General features: G+C 39.2%; 1 protein-coding gene across 1 annotated transcript in view; it reads left to right on the forward strand.

The window, feature by feature from the left end:
• Positions 1-25,801, forward strand: part of FAM221A (family with sequence similarity 221 member A) — a 148,093-nt gene that overhangs the window by 18,823 nt on the left and 103,469 nt on the right. Inside the window, 4 exon segments of the mRNA XM_053714149.1 lie at positions 2,638-2,656; positions 2,658-2,696; positions 2,699-2,814; positions 10,380-10,570. Coding sequence (XP_053570124.1) covers positions 2,638-2,656; positions 2,658-2,696; positions 2,699-2,814; positions 10,380-10,570 — 365 coding nt within the window.

The following is a 25,801-nucleotide window of genomic DNA, read 5'->3' on the forward strand; positions in this document are numbered from 1 at the left end:
AAAATAAAGCCTTTTAAACTACAGTGGACTGTCCTGTGCTGCATTTGTGCCCTAGAAGACCGTGGTTAAAAGTGGTCCCTGTTACTATATATATATATATATATATAATCCTCCATATGAGATGCACTCTCAGGTCTTTTGCAAAGTGAAACAAAATCTTGTTTAATTAACAAGATTTTGTTTCACTTTGCAAAAAGACCTGAGAGTGCATCTTATTTGGAGGATTATACTTTGCATGTTTGCACCCAGGCGGATGTCCCTAGGAGGGTAACACAGTTATTTGGACGGTATTATATATATATATATAAAGGTAAAATTGTTTAGGCTTGCGCTGTGTTTTAATGCAAAAATTTAATTTGCTTAAATATACAGTTCCTCCTGATGTGTTTCTGAGCAGCTTAATCTGGTGATTCCACTATCATCAAAATGGAACAAACAATTATGGATAGTATCTAGGGGGTACCAGACTATAGCGCTTGTAGAAAGGGAGTAACATAAAGGGGAGCACAGTTTTAAGGTGTAACACAAATGTACTTATTTACAGCAGGGTATAAAAAAACTTTTTTGTGGCTCACCTTTTTGTCTTTTAGTCTGAGAAGTCTGTGTAGTGTCTTTGCTTCTCCTCTGTAGAGTATGGTAGTATTTAGAAATCAAAGATGATTGGCTTCTGTGTGGTGCCAGTTAAGGTATTTTTTTTCAAGAAATAGAATCTCCTTGTTAGAAAGGGGTTGAGTAACAGGCTTCCCCTCTCAGGGGTGTGGTAGATGCCTTTTAATGAAATAAATAAATGAAGCAAATGCCAGTGATTAGTGCAAATAAAATCTCCTTTATTTTAGCACAAAAACAAACCAGTGATTGTGCTGGTGAATTAAAAGTCTCTTGGTGTTGTTAGATAAAAACTTTGTGCAGAACTTTGGGGTATTTGGGGTATTTAACTTCCCAAACAGGCTGTGATGGTTGTCGCCTTGATTATGCACAAACAGTGCAGAGGATTGCTTGAAGATTTTTGTCTCCAGATGGTGTAAAGATTAAGGTTTATGCAAGATTTTGGGGTATTTTCCTTCCTAAACAGGCTGTGATGGTTGTTGTCCTGAACTTACATAAACAGTATAGAGGATTCCTTGATGATCCCTGTTGGTTTCTCTTTTTTTGCAAAAAGTAAAAAGTTCAGTTTTTTACTTTGAGGAAAATAACGATTCCTGAAGGTTCCTGTGTGGGTTGTAGAAGAAGTGAGGTGTTTTGTCTTTCCTGTCTTAGGATGGCGTTGGATACACTTGTGCTTCACAAGTGATCTGTAGAGTTGCGGTCTCGTCGGACCGGAAGTGATGTCACAAGTGGGCGTGCCCTTACGTGTTTCGTGAAACTGTCTTCACTATATACTGTATCCTTTCCCTTTTCACAGTCTTTTCAGAGGTGAAAAGTATGTGTTTTAAAAAGAAAAATTCTATATTTTGTTTTGGTATGAATGCAATTTGGTGAGATGAACTTACTTTAGTTAAGGATTTTGTAGGACCCCTGACAAAAGGCTAAATTATTATGTGTATGGATATTTTGTTAAGGGGACATGAACCCCTAACTTTTAAAGATATAATTTAGACAGAGCAAACAATGAATTTATGTTAAAAAGTAGGTAAGCAGGTAGGTAGGCTTAGGAGTGTACAAATGTATGAATCACTATATGACATTAGTTGTTTTACACTTTTAAGCACTAGTCTTAAATACTTTGCTACAAAACTGCTGCCATGTAGTGCACACTCTTACGCCTATCTTTGTATTAAAGGGACAGTCTACACCATAATTGTATTGTATTGTTTAAAAAGATAGATAATCCCTTTATTACCCATTCCCCAGTTTTGCATAACCAGCACAGTTATATTAATATATGTTTTACCTGTGTGATTACCTTGTATCTAAGCCTCTGCAAACTGCCCTTATCTCAGTGCTTTTGACAGACATGCAGTTTAGTCTATCAGTGCAGACTCCTAAATAACTCCCCGGGAGTGAGCACAATGTTATCTATATGACACACATGAACTAGTTCTGTCTAACTGTGAAAAACTTTAAAAATGCTCAGAGCTAAGAGGCGGTTTTCAACGGTTTAGAAATCAGTTTGAGCCTACCTAGGTTTAGCTTTTCAAAGATACCACCAAGGGAACAAAGCAAATTTAAGGATAAAAGACAATTGGAAAGTTGTTTAAAATTGCATGCCCTATCTGAATCATGAAAGTTTAATTTTGACTAGACTGTCCCTTTAAGAAAGGATATAAAGTGAAGAAATTAATTTGATAATAGAAGTAAATTGAATTATAAAAGAACAATGTCGGGCTTCAATTTAGGAGGAAATGGAAATAGAACAACATTGTGTAAGTAAAATATTGGAAGCATTGGTGTAGAAGAGTGGTGTAATTCATTCATTCATAGGTTAGAATGAGGTTGGAGTCACATGAATGTAATTCATCTTCCCACAAATTGAAATACAGAACCAGAGTTTGCTTTAACTACAAGCAGCTATGAATTCTGTATAGAGCTCTGAAAAAAGATGTCTGTATGTGTTAGAAAGTATATGGCCTCTGCTACACCAGCTACAACCAAAACTACATCTGCTCATTGCTTATAGATTCTTCTTTGTTTCATCAGAATTGTTGGTGAAGATGACAAAAGGTAAACTTTTTAGCCCGGAAGAATATGAAAGAATACAAAAAAAGCAGTGCTCCCTATTCGAATGCAAAACAGATTGTATGTCAGCTGGAGATCACCAGATGGTATGGACTGCAAGCTTGTGGGACCAGAGACTCCATGCTTCTGTACTCACAGGTAAGAACAAACACATATTCTTGTTCCAGTAAACCCTAGCCCCTGCTCTAATTCGATAACTTACCCAGTAATGACTATTTGAAACTGAAAGTAATTGTTGTTCACAAAGTATGGCTTATAGGAATACCAAGCATAATTATTGTCCTTGTATTCGCTAAAAAAATGCTTCTTTCTGGAGATAGCTGGTATAGCTTCTATCTTACTTATCAATCAACATGCCTGAGACATGTCGGATATGTGCAGCGGTTTGAAGATGCACGAAGAGAAGCAAAGAAAACCAGATGAATACCCCTGCCTACAGGCAGAAACATTTTTTTTATATATATCTTTATTTATTTTTTTACATTTTATTTATAACCAACAAATGGTACAGTGAGAGGTTACAAGTCAATAACCTACCACGCAGGGTGTGATAAGATAATATGAATTTGATAAGACAACATGAGATTACAACATGCAACAACAGATTTTTATCCAATATAGTAGAATACCATGTTCATATTTGTATGGGTTAGAAAACATTCTCGCATATGTACTTCCCTGTACCGCAATGTTGGGGTTTTATTTTTAAGTAAACTAATATAACCCAACTAAACCTCTATAAACCAAAAACAAAATAAAACTATGAACTAATACATATTCCTATTGAAATACGTGACACCATCCAAAACAGATATGGGTGCCACATTAATTAAGATTGGCCGGTCTGTAACAATGTGAGTCATAAAAAGTATCATCATTAATAGGTCTTACAAAGTGGGGACCCAGTTCAGCTGACATTTTCAGTACAGAGGATCACCTTAAAAGACTATACCTGCAGGGATACAATGCTATGCTAGGAATGAATGCTTATATTTAAAGTGATAGGGGCGTTTAAAAGAAGTATGGTAGGTCATGTGCTAATATTGTGTAGGTGTGTCACCCCTATTTTTATTCTAGACTAGAGATTTTAGAGAAATCACATTATGAGGTTCATCCCTACACACAAGTTGAGAGGAACAAGTTAATGTTATGTATATTACCGACTAATTATATATTTATAAAAACTAAATTGTGTAGATACAGAGATCTTGCAAGGTTAGACATGTAATATAAGTATGTATGAATTTGTGATTGGGCGATATGGATTTCATTTATATAATTTATAATTCCCCTCAGCAATGTGGGAAAGATTGCCGCATTGAGGGTAAACCCCTAAATGCCAAGGATACTTGACAATCTTCAAACGCAGCGAATACAGTATGAGGGGCATATGTCCATTACATAAGAGGAGCACGGGTTGAACATTTAAGAAAACAGCCAAACAAAATGCATTGCGTGATCTGATGGGTTTTGGGTTGTTATGACAAACCTAATTTCAGTTGGTGGAGGTTCTACCTAGTATTATGCAGTTACTATACATTGTGGCCAACTCTACGCATGCAGTCTCCCAAAATGCCGCTCGTGTAATAAAATATAACATAACATGGCATACAAATAAAGGATAGACATTTAAGAGCAATCTCAAAGTGCTGTCCTAAAATGCTGTCTTAAAATGAGAGGACCGATACATATAATAGTGATCTACTGCAATATCTACTCCTAAGTGTTTCCAAGGCTGTTGGTAAAGTAAGCTAAGGTGTTCCTATGAGCAGGCAGGCATTACTTAGTTTGCTATATCCGCCAAGATCCTCTCTGCGAAACTTCCAAGTTGGCATGTAACATAGGGCAGTTAGTTGCAGTGACGTAGTAATAAAGGGTTAAACCAGATGTACCTCAACCACCAGAGAAGGCAAACAATGAGGCAGCCCGTGATGGGGTATACTCACAAGGATAGCGGCATATGAGAATGCCTAGTAGAGCGGGACGGGACTTTAGGTCGCCCGACAGACATACACAGCAGTGCGTGGAGACGTCAGGTCACGGGGTCCGTTCAGCCAATCAGCGGCCAAAGAGAATCAGCATCAGACGTCAAAGCTGTTCCGGGAGTAGCCAATGCTAGGCTTGTCTGTTTTATTACGCCACTGCCAGGTCTGCTGACTATGCAAAAGCTCGTCTAATGACAGTCTTCAATGATTCTAGTGGTAACTGCCCGCTCAGAATCTGCTTCTGAATCAAAACTGAATTCTTACTTCTTGATTGAAGGACACAGCTTTGTGAGTACACATCCTGTGTGGTTCTCATGTGTACTCACAAAGCTGTGTCCTTCAATCAAGAAGTAAGAATTCAGTTTTGATTCAGAAGCAGATTCTGAGCGGGCAGTTACCACTAGAATCATTGAAGACTGTCATTAGACGAGCTTTTGCATAGTCAGCAGACCTGGCAGTGGCGTAATAAGACAGACAAGCCTAGCATTGGCTACTCCCGAAACAGCTTTGACGTCTGATGCTGATTCCTCTTGGCCGCTGATTGGCTGAAACGGACCCCGTGACCTGACGTCTCCACGCACGGCTGTGTATGTCTGTCGGGCGACCTAAAGTCCCGTCCCCGCTCAACTAGGCATTCTCATATGCCGCTATCCTTGTGAGTATACCCATCACGGGCTGCCTCATTGTTTGCCTTCTCTGGTTGTTACGATACTGTCCCATGAGGCCGCTCTCTCTTTCTCTTGATTCATAGGCACCTACCTTCACTATACAAGAGTGCTGCCTGCTTCTTCAGAAGATTCTGGAACATCCACCTACTGAACGCCTTTCTGAACTTTGCGCACCTCATATAGAGACTTGAGTTACTCTATATTTATTAAACCAGATTGTAACATGCATTAATAGTAAACACTAATAAGATATGCAGTGAATGTTAAAAACACAATAACAAGAACATTGGTTAAACAATATAACAGACTGGATAGTATTTTTAAATGATAGAGGTAGTGCAGGAGACATGTCTGACAAAAGCACAGCGATCATAGTGTTGTCATATAGAATTTAGTGTTGTAAGTAAGCACTTATAGTCAAAAATGCTGAACCATAAATCGTCCAAAAACAATGCAGCCCCAAGTGCAAGCGTCAGCCCAGAGTTTGCAATTGACAAAGTCCACATAGCCCTAGCAGTGGAAATACTGGTAGATTTAAAAACCAATTAAACCCGAACACTCATAGCCAGTCCTCAGCCAGAGGTCTCCAATTACCAGAGTGTAGGGTATTGAGAGTTGTGTCCCTTAAAAATAACGGCTTACCTCTGGACCAGCTTACATTGTCCTAATACATGCAGTCACCCCACTCCGCTCCTCAGCAGAGCAGTCGCATCCACAAAGCCTGAACCACGGCGGCCATTTTTGTTCATCAAGTAGTCCGAAATGTGCCAAGCTATGTTCAACAGCCTCAGACCCCGCCATGAAGGCATTGGCGCCATCCCAGAAAGACCCGCTGCAGGAGTCAGTAAGTGCCGATCCACTCGTTCTCCCTCCATGCGGACAATGCGCGTCCCATCCATAGCCCTGATGAGAAATGTAGAAGCCAATCTACTGCTGACATGGGGTAATCGTGGGGGATTTCTGTGTTGCGGAGCTTCAGTAGTCTTATCTCTCAGAGCGAAGTAATTGGCCCCATTCAGCAAGGAGGATCTCCAAGGGTTACAAGTTAGCTTGCCGTCTTTGCTCAAATCAGGCTGTAATGTCTATCCAGCCCCACGGTACTTGCATGGGAAATCATAGGTTTGGACTGTTGGGGGTTAGTTAACAGTGTCGGTGTCTTACTGGACCCCGAGGGACAAGTTCTGTTAATTGCTTGAACCTCCTCTTGTAGATTTATGTAGCTCCGAAAAAGGCGCCTCAAAAAAAGGCAGAAGTGTTGTGGGCTATCTGCGCGGCAATGTCACTTTCCGGCTCCATTGCTCAATCACTCCCTACGGAGTGTAATTCAGTACAATGCCTTCCGGGGAAGAAGTAGGTAGAATGCTTCTATCTGCAAAGGTTTCCCGGACAGCTTATCTGGTCAAGGGAGATGCAGATTGGCATAGAAGGGTGGCGAAATTTCTGCTGTTATTAGAGATTTTCTTCAGAGCTTGAAGAACTCACACGCCATCTTCTAGAACCGCTCACCGGAAAGTCATATATCTTTATTTATATCCAACAATGGGAAGAATTTATCACATTATACATTATTCTTTACACCTCGCAGGGTGAACAAACTGCAGAGCAAGAAAAAAAGGAAGAAAAACAAACATTGATATGCAGTTGAAATTATCTATACACATATCAGGAGCTGTTATATCTATATCTTACATCCACATTGTTGGATTTTGTCATCATACAGCAAAATAAACAATCTAAAGTAAACAAACAAGAAAAAGAGAAAAAAAAGAAAAATACCTGTTGGTTCCCTCTTTCTCTACCCCTTACTCCTCGGCCTCACCCCCCTCCCCAGCCCTGACCCCTCTCCCTAATGTGGGGAATTCTTTCCTCTCTTTGGCACTTCTTACATATTCAGCCTCCAAAAAGGTATAGAGCAATTGTATCTGAGCATCTATTGGGGATACGATTGAATGTTTTTTTTTTCCATTTACCAAAAAAAACTTTTGATTTTAGCTTTTGACACCACTGAAGTATCATATTGTTCCAGGATCAGTTGATTACACATTTTCCTGGTAAATTTTGAAAAGTTAGGACTCTTTTTAGGTTTCCAGTACCTTCAAGTTAAGTTCCTACCTGTCCAAATTATAGTATTGTCAAATGTATCATTCTCATTAAAGTTTTCACTCTTAATAAAGAAACATATGTGCTTGGCTTGGAAGCTTATCTGTTCTTCCAATAATTCTATAAGTCCAATAATTAACCCTTTTCCAAAATCTTTGGACTTGGGACAACTCCAAAAACAATGCAGCAGGTCTGGCAATTATAACAATTACATTGGGAACATGTAGGTGATGAAGTCTGGTGTCCCCAGCTTGCTTTCTAGAAGGTGTGATATAAGGGCTATGTATTATTCTCATGTGTGAGTCCCTACAAGCATTTGAAATTGTTGCCCTGTCTACTAATTACCTCCACCTGATTTTACTCAATAATTTGTGACCATTTAGTGGACAGAACTTGTATGTTTCCAAGGCCTTGAAAGCTTTTTACACATTTAAGGGCTAGGATTACGACTGGAGCGCAAAATTGCGTTTGGCATTGCATGGAAGCTTAGCGCTCAATAGAGCGCGCTTCCATAGACTCCAATGGATGCCTCGTTCTCATGCCGTCAGACACGGCTTGAGAACCAAGCACAGCGAAGTGGGTAAGTCGCACAGCGATGGGCAGCAGTTTTAACTATATATGTATATGAATATATCATATGTATTTGTTTATATGTGTATAAATTTTAAACACATTAAGATAAATTTATATAAGGCATATACATATATATTTAAAGGTGGAACACACGGTTCCCATAGACCGCAATGTTAACACCACCCAACAGCCGCCAAATTTAGCCCCCTAAAACTGCATAGTGACATTTTTTTAAATTAATAAAATGATAAAAAAAATGTAATAAAAAAAAATAAACTAAACTTTCATTTGGGGCACTTAAGAATTAAACAGAAGTCTGACCTACTTGCTAACGTAAACTGGAGAATTTGCCCGTTTGCGGGCATGCAATAAATTAAGCTCTCCACTTGTAATCTGGCCCTTTAATAAGATAGAAATAAAATAATTTCCCATTCGATACATATTTATTATTAAATCTAATACTGGTCATTCCCATCATCAGTATAGTCTCTAACTAATCACTGAAAAAGTGATTTAATTGTAGATATGGCAAAGAATTATCTCTGAGAGAGCTTAGAGAATTTTACAAATTTTTATACCATGCTTTGCATACTTTTCTAAAAACCATCATATGTTTCACCATTATCTGCAGATTATTGTCCTTACAGTGTAAGAATGTTTTAAGTGAATAATATATATGATTTGACTAAATGTTGCTCTAGAGAAAATAACGAATGATGATCTACTTCGGGTGAACCAATCTAATACAATTTTCCCTATACAGACTTGATTATAGTGATTATAGTATTCTAAGTCTGTATAGTATTCCAAGTCCTCATCCTTTCTAAGTAAAGTCAATCTCTTCCAAGCAATTGCCATTCTATTCTTACCCCATATTAACCGAGTACATATATGTTTAAAAACACGTAAGTCGCTACGGAGGATGACTAGAGGTAAGTTCTGTAATAAGTATAATAATCTGGGAAAAGCAATAATTTTAATTAAGTTAACTTTTGCTGATAAGGATAGTGGAAATTAAGTCCAGTTCGATAAATCCCTTTTAATTTTATCAAACAGTTCAGGGTAGTTCAGCGAATACCATTCACTCCGATTTTTAGCTAAATTAAAGGCACAGTTCACAGTAAAATTGTTTTTTGCTGAATGTGTTCCCCATGATTTGTTATACCAGCTGCAGCATATAAAATGTATGAGGAATTGCTCATTTATGATTCTTTTTGCAAAATTAATAACTGGATTTGCTCTTTGAAACCACAGCCCATCAAAATACACTTTTGCTGACAGATCAGATCTCATTATGTTATCACTCAAATTCTTCGCTTTCTTATCTCTGTATCTGTACAATACTTAGAAAGAAAAATTGAAAATGAGCATTTTAGAGCTTTATCTTTCCTACCTCTTACTGTAAGTTTAATTTCTTCTGCTAGCTGTGTTTACATAGTTATAGAAACTTTCAGTATAGGTAGAGATACCACAGGCTAAATCAGCTATTTCACATGCCACTATAAAGGCTAAGAGCTATTTGTAAACAATGTAATACTGTAATACACCCCAGAAGATAGAATAGATTATTGGGAACAAATTAAAGGAGAGGAATTTGTTTTGGCTAAACTGTCTCTTTAACACCAAGATATTTAAAATATTATTTCACTACCTTAAATGGATCTTCTTTCTGCTTGTCTTGACCTTATATAACCAGAGAATTTAAAGATTTATTTGGCTTGCTCTAATTACCCTGGAATGGGAGCCAAACTCTTCTATTATTTGTAAAAAAGCTGGTATGCTCTTATTTGTATCACTTAAAAAGACTAAAAGATTGTCCATGTAAAGAGACAAGTTTTACCCTTCTTTGACCAAGCCATATTCTTTTCAAAGCAAAATTGCAAGTGGTTATATTACAAGGTTAAAAATATAGGGAGATAGGGGGAAGCCCTGTCTTGTAACCTTTCTTACGATAGATAGTAGGTGCTCAGAAAATCATTTACTAAAATAAAGGGCATAGGGTAACTATATATATATATATATATATATAAAATATATATATATATATATATATATATATATATATATATATATATATATATATATATATATATAATCCCAATTGAACAAAGATTGGAAAGTGTCCCTTAAAGCCTTATTTATCCAAGGATGTGAATAAATGATCCCAAGGTAACAGAATCAAATGCTTTTTTCCACATCTATCGTGATAAAAGCAAGATCTAATTTTGCATTGGTGACCCCCTTTTTGAATTTGATGCCAATAATTCTATAATTAATTGCACTTTCCTTGATTTAGCATTGAGTATTCTCCAGGCATAAAGCCAGTTTGATCCATATGATTCAAAGGATTTAAGACCTTTTTTTGTTTCACTTCTAGGTATAAACAGCACAAAACAGATTTTAAAGAGCTGCCAAAGGCTAGACCAATTCATTTGCCTTGTAAAGAAAGGCAGTGTGAGTGTAAGGCATTTCACTATGTCCCACGTAATGGATCACGCCCTATTCGATGCAGATGCAAGCATTTTGCTGATGAGCACAGTGTGGCAGGCACCTATGCTTGCACCAAATGTAAGTTGATTTTGGTCACTTAACTGTGAATGATCCACAGAAAACAGTGAATTGAATGGATTTATAGTATATATACTGTGTATAGATATAGATATTTTTGTTTTTCCATTTTATAGGAATTTATATTTCCACAGATAGGCAATTAAGTATTGTAACAGAAAATGATTTGATAAAAAATACTAGATTTTTAGCATATCAGAAAAAACTATAAATAACCTTTAAAATAAGTAAAACAGCTCTATATTGTGACCACCTGATTCTTCAAAAAATGGTTTTCTTCATAATGGAAAGAGTCCACAGCTGCAATTCATTACTTTTGGAAATATGAACCTGGCCACCAGGAGGAAGCAAAGACACCCCAGCCAAAGCTTAAATACTCCTCCCACTTCCCTCATCCCCTAGTCATTCTATGCATTTCGTCCCAGGAGGTTGACAGAGAAGTGTCAGAAGTTTGTTTTCGTCTCTTATGGAGGGTAGTACTCTTCAACATGGGACGGGAGGTTTTAAGTAATCCTGTCAGTCCTCTCAGTGAGGACTTGGATGAAAGAGTCCAGAGATGCAGGAAGAGTCTTTCTGTGAAACCATCCCAACTCATTTTATCAACTCCACAAGCAATCGGCGTTGTGGAACTTCGCTGCCTGCTTCCTTCTCTCAAGTCCATGGCGGAGGCGAGACTACTATTTGAAGGGCCGTGTTCCTGTTCCACAGCGTAGATTCCGGTAAGATCGTTTCATTTTACTTCTTCATGATTGTACTGTAACTCATTTGTTCCTGCAAACTCACATGAAAAATACAGGGTCTCAGTGGGACTCCTTTAGTATTTTTGAATCAAGGGTTAATATCCTCCTGAGGGGGATTATTGAACAGGTTTTTTTTTAATCATGTTTGTTATGTGATTCAATCTGCTTATGTGTAGTGTTAACTGGTCTCGTGGCTTTTTGGAACATAACAGCCTTTCGAAGTGACGCAACCTTACGGTTTGGGCGCTTTTTTTTGGGACTGTACGGTTCACCTTGTGGACCGGGCGTGTCTACGTTCTGGTCTCCCATTTCCGCATTCCTGACTGTGTGGCGATGGAGAATTCTAGTCCACTGGTGTCTAGTTCATAGGAGGTGGTGAATGCCCCAGCCATTGCGGGTGTCAGGTGCCGTTTATTTATTTTTTATATAGTCCATTTTCTGGTATCCTTTATCCAGTTATGGAAGATGCTGATGTTGAGATTGTTCAAATTTCTGATTCAGATTCTTCGTCCTGTGACGATGTGATTTGGCCCCATTGACTCAGATCAGTCCCGTTATGTTTTTTAGGCCGTTCCTAGAGCGCGTTGTTCCTCGGGCTCAGGGATTCAAGGGACTGCTGAGCCATTCGCCTCAGGGGGCCCTATCCAGCTCCCTACTACTACTTACACATGCGGGTTACCCAGGTTATGTGTTCTCCTCGGCGCTTCCTCATCTACAAAGTCCAGATGTTTATTTGCGATTATGCTCGTGCCCGACTGCCCCAGGTCTCTCGGCCACTGGAGGGCATGTGCAGTTCCCTGCAGGTGTAACTGTTCCTGAGTGTTGTTCCTTTCATTACTGGCTGGCTCGCCTTCGTGTTTTACTCAGACACGTTTTTGAGCTGTTTGCCGATCCTATCCTTCTCGGTTATGGGAGTTAAAAAATTTCTGAGATCGATACACGCTGTTTGCTTCTACGGAAGTTGGTCGGGACACGCTAGTCCCATGTTTGTCTGTTTGTTTCTTCCACCCTCTCTGAGGGCGGATTTAGCCAGCTTGGCAGTTATGACCCTGGTTGCAGGCTGGTCATGCTTGGGTTCAGATCTTCTGTCTCGTGGCTTATTCAGACACGTGGCGCATATTATACCTTGCTGGTCAGGTTGGGGTGCTGAGTGCTCTTCACATTATTTATGTTCTTGTTATTTGTTTACGAGTTTCAGCTAAGCATTCTCAAGAGGACTTGTGGGTCTGCTCTCGGGATTGTTTCAGTCCTAAATAGATGACTCTCTGGTGACTGGGTCAGTGAATTTTGCTGCGTCACTCTCTGTCATTTCCGATACCTCAGAACCTAGAGTTTTCCTTCCCACGGGGTGGGAAAATTAGAGGGTTTAGCGCCTTCTTTCCGCCGGTCGGGGCGGTGTTGCTTAAGGAAATTGTCCTTTTTGGACTTTTTCCTTTAGTGGTTCTCTTCTTCATTGAGACTTCTTGGATTGCCTGTTTCTCCTTGTGGATGGGTTGCCTTCGGGGGACTTGGATTCCTTTCGGGAGTTGAGCTCCTTTTTGGGCTCCGGTTAGGGGTCCTTTCCCGGTGTTGGGAATGCTCTGCATCTCTTTCTTAGGATAGAAGAGAACCTAGTGGTTTTTCCACACATATGGGCCAGGTATTGCCATCCAGGAGGCATTCAAACTCATGTTTTACTGTCTTGTGATTTTGAGTCTGAGGTGATGTGGAGGCTTGATGTTGCTCTATTCGGGTGACTTGTCCTTACTGTTCCCATTGTGTCTGGAGCTCGTGGCTAGTTGGACACCTACCTCAGCATACTAATGCTCTGTGGCTACTCTGTTCTGTAGCAATCCGAGGGTTGCTAGCTTGATCCTCAACGAGGTCTCGGCCTTTCCTCCTTTCAAGGTTGATAAAATGAGCAGCATCCTGTGTCCTTTAGGGGATTAGCCGCTCTTTCATGCAGAGTCACGTTAATGTTGCTTGGACACCTGTTAGCTCTAGTGTCTTTTTATGGCCCTGGCTCTTTGGAGTGTTGGGCTCCTGCAAGGGGTGGTCTCTTCCTTTTGGGTCGGGATCTGCAAAGGCTTCTTGCTCTTGTTATCCGGGTTATTCTGGATTTTTTTCCTTAGGAGGTCTGTTTTTTAATATCAGATGAGGGATTTATGTTCCTGGAAAATTGTTTAATCTAAACATTTGTGGAGACCGGGCTTCTTGTCCTGATCTTTCGGTTGTCAAGGGTTTACTCAGCATTTTCTCTTTGTGGATCCCACTGTGGGATGTTACCGGACCTTATAATCCTAGGACTGGCTGGGGGTTCCAGTTTCCGGGGTACTTGGGCCTAGCCCTTGTTCTGGCTGTTCTGTTTTACAACTTGGCCAGATTTACTGAGAGCCGGGTCGCCTTGGGGCTTGTCTTGTGCCAGACGATACGGTTCCCTTGGGACAGCCAACTGATGTGACCTGATGGTGGGCTCTCCTGCCTAGCAAACGGAGGGTTTGCGGTTGCTCAGCTGTCACTTTTTGCCTGGTATGTGGGCTAGCATGATGGTGTTTTAAGGGGTTCTTCCGTGTTCATCAGTGACATGGCCTTCTGTCCTCTTGGTTCTTCCTACGACTTCCTGGCTTATGGGCAGGGGTTTATCGATGCTTTCCTCTTCAGGGGGCTCGTTGTTTTCCTTACGGAGGTGTGCTTCCCTTTTTAGGAGCCTCTCCTGTGTTCGGGAGGTTGGAACAGATGTTTATCTGGTTTGGGGATTGGTCTGCTCTTTGAGTTGTTCCTGCCCATCTGGGGAGCTGCTGGCTCTGCATTGAAACTTAGTTGGGTGGCCTAGCTAGATCTTTTTAGATTTAATGCCTGCTCATTTGTCTTTAGGTTGAAATGGCTGTGTCCATTCTTCTGCCCTTTTGGGGGCTGGTCTTGGGGTTCCTTTCAGTTCCCTTGCTTCAGATCTGCCGTTGTTTGGGCTGGTCCGGCTAGGCGTAGGATCTGAGATCTGTTGTTCATCCTCAGGTCTTGGGGGTGATAGTGGACCTTCTTTTTGGAGGTTCTGTGCCTCTCCCCTTTGAGATCTGTGAGTAGGCTTGGTGGCCTGAAATGCCTGGAGAGTCTCCTCTGTCTTGGAGGTTGGGCAATCTATGTCTTGGAGCAGTCTGCTATTTTGTGCGGCTGCTTCTTCCTTACGGATAGTGTTTTCTCTGTGTCTTCCTATGGATGGCAGCATGTTTCTAGACTCAGGTGCTCTGAGTTTGCTACTTGTTATTGCTGTTTGCTCAGTCTCTGAGTTTTGACGTTTTGAGGACTTTGTCTTCAGCTGTTTTTTTCTGTGCTGTTCCACAATGTTTGGGAGATGTTTCTTCTACTTGATAATGCCCGATTGCTCCTTGTGGGTTGGGTGTCGTCTACCCTTGTTCTCGGGATCCATTCGGGTCTCTGGATTTGCCCTTTCTTTGAAGGGGATCTTTCCTTTATGGATTTTGCTGTACCTTTTGGGTATGCCTTTAGCTTACCCTGTTCTTTCCCTTTTGGGGATTTTGGTACTGTACTAGTAAGGGTTGTGTGGGGACCGACTGCTGGGCGACAGTTCTTCTGGAGGAGTGTTGGTTCAGCGAGTCTGCTTGCGGTCTCTAGTTAGGCTTTCGGACTATCTGTGGGTCAGGGTCCTTGAGGCCTTTTCCTTCTAGTTTGTTTGCCTGGCTCTGACAAAGTGGGGTTTGGTTGGGTTGTGGTTTTTCAGGCCTGGTGCCCTCAGAATGGGCCACCTATTGTACCCTCCCATTTTTGCATTCAGTGTCCTCTATAGCTTGGGTATAGTTTTCCAAAAAGTAATGAATGCAGCTGTGGACTCTTTCCATTTATGAAGATAAACTTAAATTATGCTTACCTGATAATTTTATTTTCTTCAGATGGAAAGAGTCCACAGCTCCCCACCCGTATTTTTTATGTGGAGCGTCTCTTATTTGTATTTCTTCTGGCACCTTTTCACCCTGGTATTTCTTCTACTGTTCCTTGTTCCTCGGCAGAATGACTGGGGATGAGAGAAGTGGGAGGAGTATTTAAGCCTTTGGCTGGGTGTCTTTTCCTCCTCCTGGTGGCCAGGTTCTTATTTCCCAAAAGTAATGAATGCAGCTGTGGACTTTTTCTATCTGAAGAAAAGAAAATTATCAGGTAAGCATAATTTAAGTTTTTAGTCACTACTTAAAACCCCCCAAAGAAAACCAACACACTATTCCTTATACCACCTATCAGTAGTGTCTCAGTGGTGCCATATTCAGCCTATAAGCTTCTGCGTCTTTCAGTTTAACACTGAAAACTGCATCACTATAGCCTAGATTTAAAAAGCTGCACTATGGTTATAGCGGACCAGCTGATTTCCTGCAACCTGGACACTATATAAACTAAAGACTTGGCTATGAGGTGTGTTCTTTAATGTGAGGACATCCAGAGACATTATCCCTTGATAATTAAATCTCTTGGCTATTGTTTTGTTCCCTGGAAGTCATAAACTGGATATTATTATTATTATTTAAAACCTTTTTTTTCTTCTTCTTATTTAAATTGTTGTAAAATTACTAAAAAAAATGAATAAAGAAAAAAATATATATGCTGCATATTTCTTAGTGTATTTGCTGACATTTTGCAGACAGCTGCATATTTCCTAGTGTATTTGCTGACATTTTGCAGACAGCTGCATATTTTCTAGTGTATTTGCTGACATTTTGCAGACAGCTGCATATTTCCTAGTGTATTTGCTGACATTTTGCAGACAGCTGCATATTTCCTAGTGTATTTGCTGACATTTTGCAGACAGCTGCATATTTTCTAGTGTATTTGCTGACATTTTGCAGACAGCTGCATATTTCCTAGTGTATTTGCTGACATTTTGCAGACAGCTGCGTATTTCCTAGTGTATTTGCTGACATTTTGCAGACAGCTGCATATTTCCTAGTGTATTTGCTGACATTTTACAGACAGCTGCATATTTCCTAGTGTATTTGCTGACATTTTGCAGACAGCTGCATATTTTCTAGTGTATTTGCTGACATTTTACAGACAGCTGCATATTTCCTAGTGTATTTGCTGACATTTTGCAGACAGCTGCATATTTTCTAGTGTTTTTGCTGACATTTTGCAGACAGCTGCATATTTTCTAGTGTATTTGCTGACATTTTGCAGACAGCTGCATATTTTCTAGTGTATTTGCTGACATTTTGCAGACAGCTGCATGTATTCATGCTTGTGCAGACGTACACACATCTTGTAAGTAAAGTGAGTGCTTATTGCTTGTGTAATTGTTGTTGCAGGTGCTCACATGATATGTGTGCTGCTCTGTTAGTGTTTTTGCAACATTGCGTATATATTGGGGTATGTCAGGAAGCAAATGGGGACTTTTGTAATGGGTTTTGAGGGAATTTGCCTGGTTGTGACACATTTGCTTTTTGAATAGCAATAAGCCCTGTGCAGGCCTGGATACTGCACACACCTACTGTTTTCTTGCAGCTGTATACCTTCCTGTGATTGGTCGTGTGTGTGACACTTCTTGTGATTTTGACTAATGGGTTCTCATATTTTAAGTGTATTTTGCATGGATTTAACAACATACTTGATTTTGAACAGAACAATATATCATTTCCAAGGGAGGCACACTTTTGTTTTCTTTATTTTTAACTTCTTTTTATTGGCCAAAAATGATGTCCAAATATAACTCATCAATACAGAGCCAGCACCTGTGAGTAAGACCTGTTAGCCTAATGTGTTAGATGCGCCAGTTTTTATATCTCACTTATCAATGCAGTGCAGCATTTTATTAGTTTAATGTGGCAAAATGCAGCTGAGTAAGACAGAGGTTCTAGTTAAAAAAAAAAATGCAACCATATGCAAGGTTTGAAAGGTATTAACAATCAAGTGTCAGCTTGCGGAATGACTACATCTATAGAACTATTGTAAACAAGGAGAGAATCCTGTTAGAATCCTGTTTTGCTTCTACAGACTTACGTCTTTGTTGTACTTGAGATAAACAACTCACATTTGTAAAAGCTATGTGAATAAAGGTGGAATGAAGTTAAAAAGGTAGGCCAATGTTTAACCCCAGGATGTGAAAATACACAACAAATGAAACCAAGCAGATCAACATACCAGTGTTCAGATTTATTTACTCAGTATAAATGGTTTCTCCCCGCAGATGAGAATTATGGGTAGTGACATGGACATTTATCATATTTCTGCTGCTATTTATGTATAGAGGAACAGAAGGCCGAGCTGGGCTGTGCAAGCATTTGCTGAACAAACACCATTGCATGTAAAGAGCAGATAATCTCTGATTTTCCATGCTTAATTCTTTGCTCATGATTTCAGTAAACTGGTGACGTTAATATCATTTAATCATGGTAAATATTTAAGTTTCACTAACTTTTATAAATGTTATATAATATTGCTCTTATTAGGGCAGATGTGTATTTGGTAGTAGCTTTGGCTGTGACAGAATACTTACTTTTTAGCATTTCATAACTTCATGTAACCAAGACTGCACAAAAGAGATGGCTAGGGGTCATTCTGATTCTGAATCCTTTGTTAACAAACGTTATTGTCGACTTATGTAGATCACTTACAGCAGAAAATATTTACTAGTGGTGACCTTCTAATTTGTGGTTCTAAAGTTTAAATCCATTTGAATTTGCTATACAAAAACATTATATATTTATATACAGGGCTCAAAATGTCAAGTCCTAAGCTACTAGCCAGGACAGATTGTTACTCACCACTTTTAATCCCACCCACTACTTCACCCCCTCTTTGCATATGTTTAGCCATTGTGAAACATTGTGTAATATTGTTTTTATGTTATAACAAATTAAATAATGTTACTTCAGTAATAAATTAACAAAAATAAGTTCATAGCAGTTAGAAACATCAACTAGGGGTTGTGGGGAAGACAATAGCTGGATAGAAAAAGGAAGTTGTTAAACTGATAGAATGCAGAGAGTGCTGACAGTCATGGAAGATCATAGCAGACCTGGAGATTTTTTTGTAATTAATAATCATCTCTCCCTTCTTATCTATCTTTCTCAACTCCCTCCTCTCTTCAATCTCTCTTTTTACCCACTCCCTTCTCTTTCAGGTCATATCTTTCTTTCTTCTCTCTCATATATTTTCACTCTTTTTTTATCCATTCTCCCTTAACCCCTTAATGACCACAGCACTTTTCCATTTTCTGTCCGTTTGGGACCAAGGCTATTTTTACATTTTTGCGGTGTTTGTGTTTAGCTGTAATTTTCCTCTTACTCATTTACTGTACCCACACATATTATATATCGTTTTTCTCGCCATTAAATGGACTTTCTAAAGATACCATTATTTTCATCATATCTTATCATTTACTATAAAAAATATTATAAAATATGAGGAAAAAATGGAAAAAAACACACTTTTTCTAACTTTGACCCCCAAAATCTGTTACACATCTACAACCACCAAAAAACACCCATGCTAAATAGTTTCTAAATTTTGTCCTGAGTTTAGAAATACCCAATGTTTACATGTTCTTTGCTTTTTTTTGCAAGTTATAGGCCATAAATACAAGTAGCACTTTGCCATTTCCAAACCACTTTTTTTCAAAATTAGCGCTAGTTACATTGGGACACTAATATCTTTCAGGAATCCCTGAATATCCATTGACATGTATATATTTTTTTTTAGAAGACATCCCAAAGTATTGATCTAGGCCCATTTTGGTATATTTCATGCCACCATTTCACCGCCGAATGCGATCAAATAAAAAAATTTTTTTACTTTTTCACAAATTTTTTCACAAACTTTAGGTTTCTCACTGAAATTATTTACAAACAACTCATGAAATTATGGAATAAATGGTTGTAAATGCTTCTCTGGGATCCCCTTTGTTCATAAATAGCAGACATATATGGCTTTGGCTTTGCTTTTTGGTAATTAGAAGGCTGCTAAATGCCACTGCGCACCACACGTGTATTATGCCCAGCAGTGAATGGGTTAATTAGGGAGCATGTAGGGAGCTTCTAGGGTTAATTTTAGCTCTAGTGTAGTGTAGTAGACAACCCCAAGTATTGATCTAGGCCCATTTTGGTATATTTCATGCCACCATTTCACCGCCAAAAGCAATCAAATAAAAAAAAATTGTTCACTTTTTCAAACTTTAGGTTTCTCACTAAAATTATTTACAAACAGCTTGTGCAATTATGGCACACATGGTTTTAAATGCTTCTCTGGGATCCCCTTTGTTCAGAAATAGCAGACATATGTGGCTTTGGCGTTGCTTTTTGGTAATTATAAGGCCGCTAAATGTTGCTGCGCATCACATGTGTATTATGGCCAGCAGTGAAGGGGTTAATTAGGTAGTTTGTAGGGAGCTTGCAGGGTTAATTTTAGCTTTAGTGTAGAGATCAGACTCCCACCTGACACATCCCACCCCCTGATCCCTCCCAAACAGCTCTCTTCCCTCCCCCACCCCACAATTGTCCCCGCCATCTTAAGTACTGGCAGAAAGTCTGCCAGTACTAAAATAAAAGGTATTAAAAAAAAAATATATATTTTTTTTTTAGCATATTTACATATGCTGCTATGTAGGGTCCCCCCCTTAGCCCCCAACCTCCCTGATCCCCCCAAAATAGCTCCCTAACCCTCCCCCTCTGCCTTATTGGGGCCATCTTGGGTACTGGCAGCTGTCTGCCAGTACCCAGTTTGCAAATAAAAATGTTTTTTTTATTATTTTTTTTTATTTGTTTCTGTAGTGTAGCTTCCCCCCCACAGTCCAATATCCCCCCAGCCAAACCGATCAACAAATAAATACATAAACCCCTTTGATCCCCACTTATAAGAAAAAACTTTCTGTAGCGTAGTGGTTCCCACCCGCTCCCTCCCCGTGCACGCGCCCGCCCGGCCTCCCCGTGCACGTGCGCGCGTCCGTGCGCGTCCCCCCGGTCGTGCCCCCCCCCCGATCCCGCCCCCCTCCGCATCACAAAGGCCATCGATGGCCGCCACCCACCTCCCACACCGGCTCCCACCCACCAACGAACATAGCCGTTAATGTCCGGTGCAGAGAGGGCCACAGAGTGGCTCTCTCTGCACCGGATGGCTAAAAATGGTTATTGCAGGATGCCTCGATATCGAGGCATCACTGCAATAACCGGAAAGCAGCTGGAAGCGAGCAGGATCGCTTCCAGCTGCTTTCCACACCGAGGACGTGCAGGGTACGTCCTCAGGCGTTAACTGCCTTTTTTTTTGAGGACGTACCCTGCACGTCCTCGGTCATTAAGGGGTTAAAGGGACATGAAACCCAAATCTTTTATTTCATGATTTAGAAAGAACATACAATTTTAAACAACTTTCTAATTTACTTCTATTACCTAATTTGCTCCATTCTCTTGATATAATTTGCTGAAAAGCATATCTAGATAGGCCCAGTAGCTGCTGATTGGTTTCTGCACATAGATGTCTTGTGTGATTGGCTCACCCATGTGCATTGCTATTTCTTCTACAAAGGATATCTAAAGAATGAAGCCAATTAGATAATAGAAGTACAAAATGTTATTCTCTATCTGAATCATTAAAGAAAATTTTTGGGTTTAATGTCCCTTTAGCTCTTCCTTCTTCTCCACTCCCACATTTTCTCTACAGTCTATCTGTCTCTGCCCCTGTTTACCTTCTCAGAAGTAACAGTCTAAGCACTAATCGGGTACCTACAACCCTAGAGGAATAACATATCCTTGCACTTTCATGGATATATAATATCCCTTTAGATAATAGTTTTAGCACATAGCCCAAAATGTGTGTTTGTCAGTGCTGCAATAGGAATGTACATTCTGCAAATACAATGTGCCAACTTTGCTACTTACAACTTGCCACCAGACTTCAGACTCAGTATTCACTAACTAACTTTCACTGGCCACCATTACATTTCCGCTGTATTTGTGTGTATGTGTGTGTATGTATGTATATATATATATATATATATATATATGTATATATATATATACATACCTTCCAACATTTCAAAATTCAAAAGAATTGTGGTGGGCGGGGCTTAAAAATCATAAGACCAAAGTAATATAAATAAAATTCTAAATAAAGTTATATACACGCAGACACAGACTACATATCATACACTTATACAGGCAGATACACACACACTACATAGCATATACTTATACATGCAGATACACACACACACACTACATAGCATACACTTATACATGCAGATACACTACACACTACATAGCATACACTTATACATGCAGATACCCACACACTACATAACATACACTTATACAGGCAGATACACAGACACTACATAGTATACACTTATACATGCAGATACACACACACACATTACATAGCATACACTTATACATGCAGCATACACTTATACAGGCAGATACAGACACTACATAATATACACTTATACATGCAGATACACACACACACATTACATAGCATACACTTATACATGCAGCATACACTTATACATGCAGATACACACACACTACATAGCATACACTTATACATGCAGATACACACACACTACATAGCATACACTTATACATGCAGATACACACACACTACATAGCATACACTTATACATGCAGATACACACACACTACATAGCATACACTTATACATGCAGATACACACACACACTACATAGCATACACTTATACATGCAGATACACACACACACTACATAGCATACACTTATACATGCAGATACACACACACACTACATAGCATACACTTATACATGCAGATACCCACACACTACATAGCATACACTTATACAGGCAGATACACAGACACTACATAGTATACACTTATACATGCAGATACACACACACATTACATAGCATACACTTATACATGCAGCATACACTTACACATGCAGATACACAGACACTACATAGTATACACTTATACATGCAGACACACACACACTACATAGCATACACTTATACATGCAGATACACACACACACTACATAGCATACACTTATACATGCAGATACCCACACACTACATAGCATACACTTATACAGGCAGATACATAGACACTACATAGTATACACTTATACATGCAGATACACACACACATTACATAGCATACACTTATACATGCAGCATACACTTACACATGCAGATACACAGACACTACATAGTATACACTTATACATGCAGACACACACACTACATAGCATACACTTATACATGCAGATACACACTTATACATGCAGATACACATACACTCACTACATAGCTTACATTTATACATGCAGACACACACACACACACTACATAGCATAAACTTATACATACAGATACACACACACACACAGTTATGGATACAGATAGACACACACACTACATCATATATGGGTATCTGTAATTCATTGTATGGGGTCCTGGGGTTGGCAAGCACATTAGCTGGCAGTCTGCGGCTGCCACTGTTTGTTACCCTGGTATTAGCACTGCTTATTGTATAAAACTGAAGGCATGCTAGTATTATCACCAGGGGTTAGACATCATCACTACCAGAGGTAGGTTAGAGAGGTCACCATTACCCGTGGTCAGAGTGTATACAGCCTTCTTACTCCTGCTTAACCCACACACCATTCATTTTCCACAGGGAATCTAACAGGTATCTAACCCTGTGAGAGCAAAGCCAGCTGCTTCTGAGTATGGGCCCAATAGAATTTAATTTTTTATTTTTTTTAATGCATGGGGCAAATCGGGACAGATGACTAGCAATCCGAGACAGGGGACAGACCCCTAAAATCGGGACTGACAGTTGGGGGGTATGAGTGTGTGTGTGTATGTATATATATATATATATATATATATATATATACACGCCCATTGTAAAGAGATACATTTTAGCTATGTAGCTATGATTCAGCTGGCAGACTATATTGAATTATATGATCAAACAAAACAGCAGCACCCCAATGTAGTTCAAAGCTTTTTTAGAGAGACAAGTAAAAGAACTGCAACGTTTCGGGGGTCAACCCTCGAAACATTGCAGTTCTTTTACTTGTCTCTCCAATAAAGCTTTGAACTACATTGGGGTGCTACTGTTTTGTTTGATCAAGTATTCGTTTGGGAGTTGGCCAGTGGCTCCTGACAGCCTGCACCCCGCATATATACTCAGCTGCTGGACAAATACTGTGGTGTGTTATATTGAATTCTATAAAATGTTTTATTTACACATACTACAAATACATAATCACACACTTGTTGTTCCAACACAATACTGTTTTCATTTAATACAGTGCAAGTGTTTTTGTAAATAAGTTTGAGTGGTAAATAGGGGAGGGAGAGATCGTCCTATAGGGAAAGATAGGGTGAGGGAGAGGGGAAGTTAGAGGGCAAGATAGAGAGGCAGTGAAAAAGGAATGAGAGGAGGGGTCACAACAGCCTGATAAGTAAAAGGTGTGTGGATGTAAGAGTGAGTTATAGAATCATGGTAGGAGAGGGTTAATGTCTGGAGCTTGAGAGGAATAGGTCTACCTCACAAATCTTTTATGTCATTTTGTGTCATAGTTAAGCATTATAAAGTAGCTGGGGGGGGGCCCTTGTAATACTTTGCAATATTATTAACACTTTCTGTCATTTATGAATGTTACTTAAGCTATCCAATGTGCAAATTAATTGCATAATTTAACATAAATTGATTAAATACTAATTTGAGCAACAATCATTGAAAATATTTAATATGAACTAATTTTAGCTTAAAGTGATTGTAAAGTTTAATGAATAAGTGCCTGGTAACTAAAAGTAATCTTAAAGACAGTGGCACTTTCATTCATTAAAACCTTTCAATGACTATTATTTTTTAAAATCAATTCTCCGCCCGCAGCTTCTTAGCAGATTGATGACAAATTCCTCCAATCATTGTGTGCCCCCTGTGGCGTCCAGCTCATGAGGCATGCAACGTTTGGAAGAAGCCAGATTGTCATTAATATGCTAATGAAAGCAGGAGCAGGGGGCGGAGGATCAGGGTTATGTTTACCATAACGCAAAGGTAAGTATTTTTAAAAATAAGCCTCATTGTAAAGTTTAATAAATAAAGTGCCCCTGTTTTTAAGATTACTTTTAGTTACCAGGCACTTATTAATTAAACTTTACAATCATTTTAATATTGTCTTAAGTTTTACCCGGGTTGTCAGTAAAATCAGCTGGGTGGTGCACCAACTAAAAAAGCCCTGGGGAGAACACTGGGAAAGGTTAGCCATATTATTTAATATAACATCAAGTACCAACATTAACATTATATGCTACTAAAGTCAATTGCACTTTTTTGGTTACATAAATAAATATATATATTGAGTAATATAAAATAATTAATAGTTAGAAAAAACAAACAGGTCACCTGGAAAAAAAAAATTAAAATGTTTTTCTTAATGTAAACAAAACCATAACTCAATCTTTCGATTGCACTATATTTAAACATTCTTATTGCTTTCAATCGAGACATTAAAGGGAAAAAAAGCTGCAAAAAAATAAATTGCTATATTGAGTTGGAGCATTTTCTCACTACACTGTTGCATGTCTAAATGTCTTGGTACTCAGCTCTGGACCAGCTATCCATTACTGATCTGGTGCTATACATGGCTGCTTAGCAATTCAAGGGGAGCACAGGGTCGGCTCTAAGGGGGGGCATTGGGGGCAATGCCCACCCAAATGGAATGCTGTGCACCCCAGGGCAAAAGAAGTGATTTAAAAAAAAAAATATTTTTTTTTTTACATTTTAAAAGTGATGGGACGTCCAGGGTCCCAAATGTCGCATAAACCATTTGCAGTCACTGGACCTTGGAGATCCGTCACTTAGGAGGGCCCAGCTAATCTCTTTACTCTCCTCTATTTACAACCAGATAACAAATAAAGTTACATTTCCCTACTGGTGCTCTCACAGTTAACCTAAGACTTGCACTGCCCCTCCTCCTGCTAGCCCAAGGAGCTGAAGTGAGATGATGACATTGTCAGACCTCTGCAGGAAGTGCTGGGAGAAGCTAACAGTCAGTGAGAGGGAAGGCAGAAGTAATTTTGTGAAAACACAGCCGTATAACCAATGTGTGTGTGAGAATAGTATCCCTTCCCTATTGTGCTTTATATCCTGGCAGCCACAGATAAAGAAGCAAATTGGGAATTCCTTGGTTTCCCCACTGCAGGTCACAAAAAACAAGTGTGCATTGTGCCTGTTTTATCTGCAGTGATCAGTGTAAAATGTGTGTCAGATTATAGGAGCTCAATACACACACTTCACATGTAGCTGTGGGACAATGAGTGAAATAGCCTTATGTTTATTATTTACATGTTTCAAAAAATCTCCTATTTGTCCCCAAGGCTGTTTTAATATATATATATATATATATATATATATATATATATATATATATACATATACATATATATATACACACATTGTGTGTATATTTATATATTGTTTGTGTGTGTATATATAATATATATATATATATATATATATATGTGTC

This window comes from Bombina bombina, chromosome 5, assembly GCF_027579735.1.
Source record: "Bombina bombina isolate aBomBom1 chromosome 5, aBomBom1.pri, whole genome shotgun sequence".
In the NCBI taxonomy this organism is placed as follows: Eukaryota; Metazoa; Chordata; class Amphibia; order Anura; family Bombinatoridae; genus Bombina; species Bombina bombina.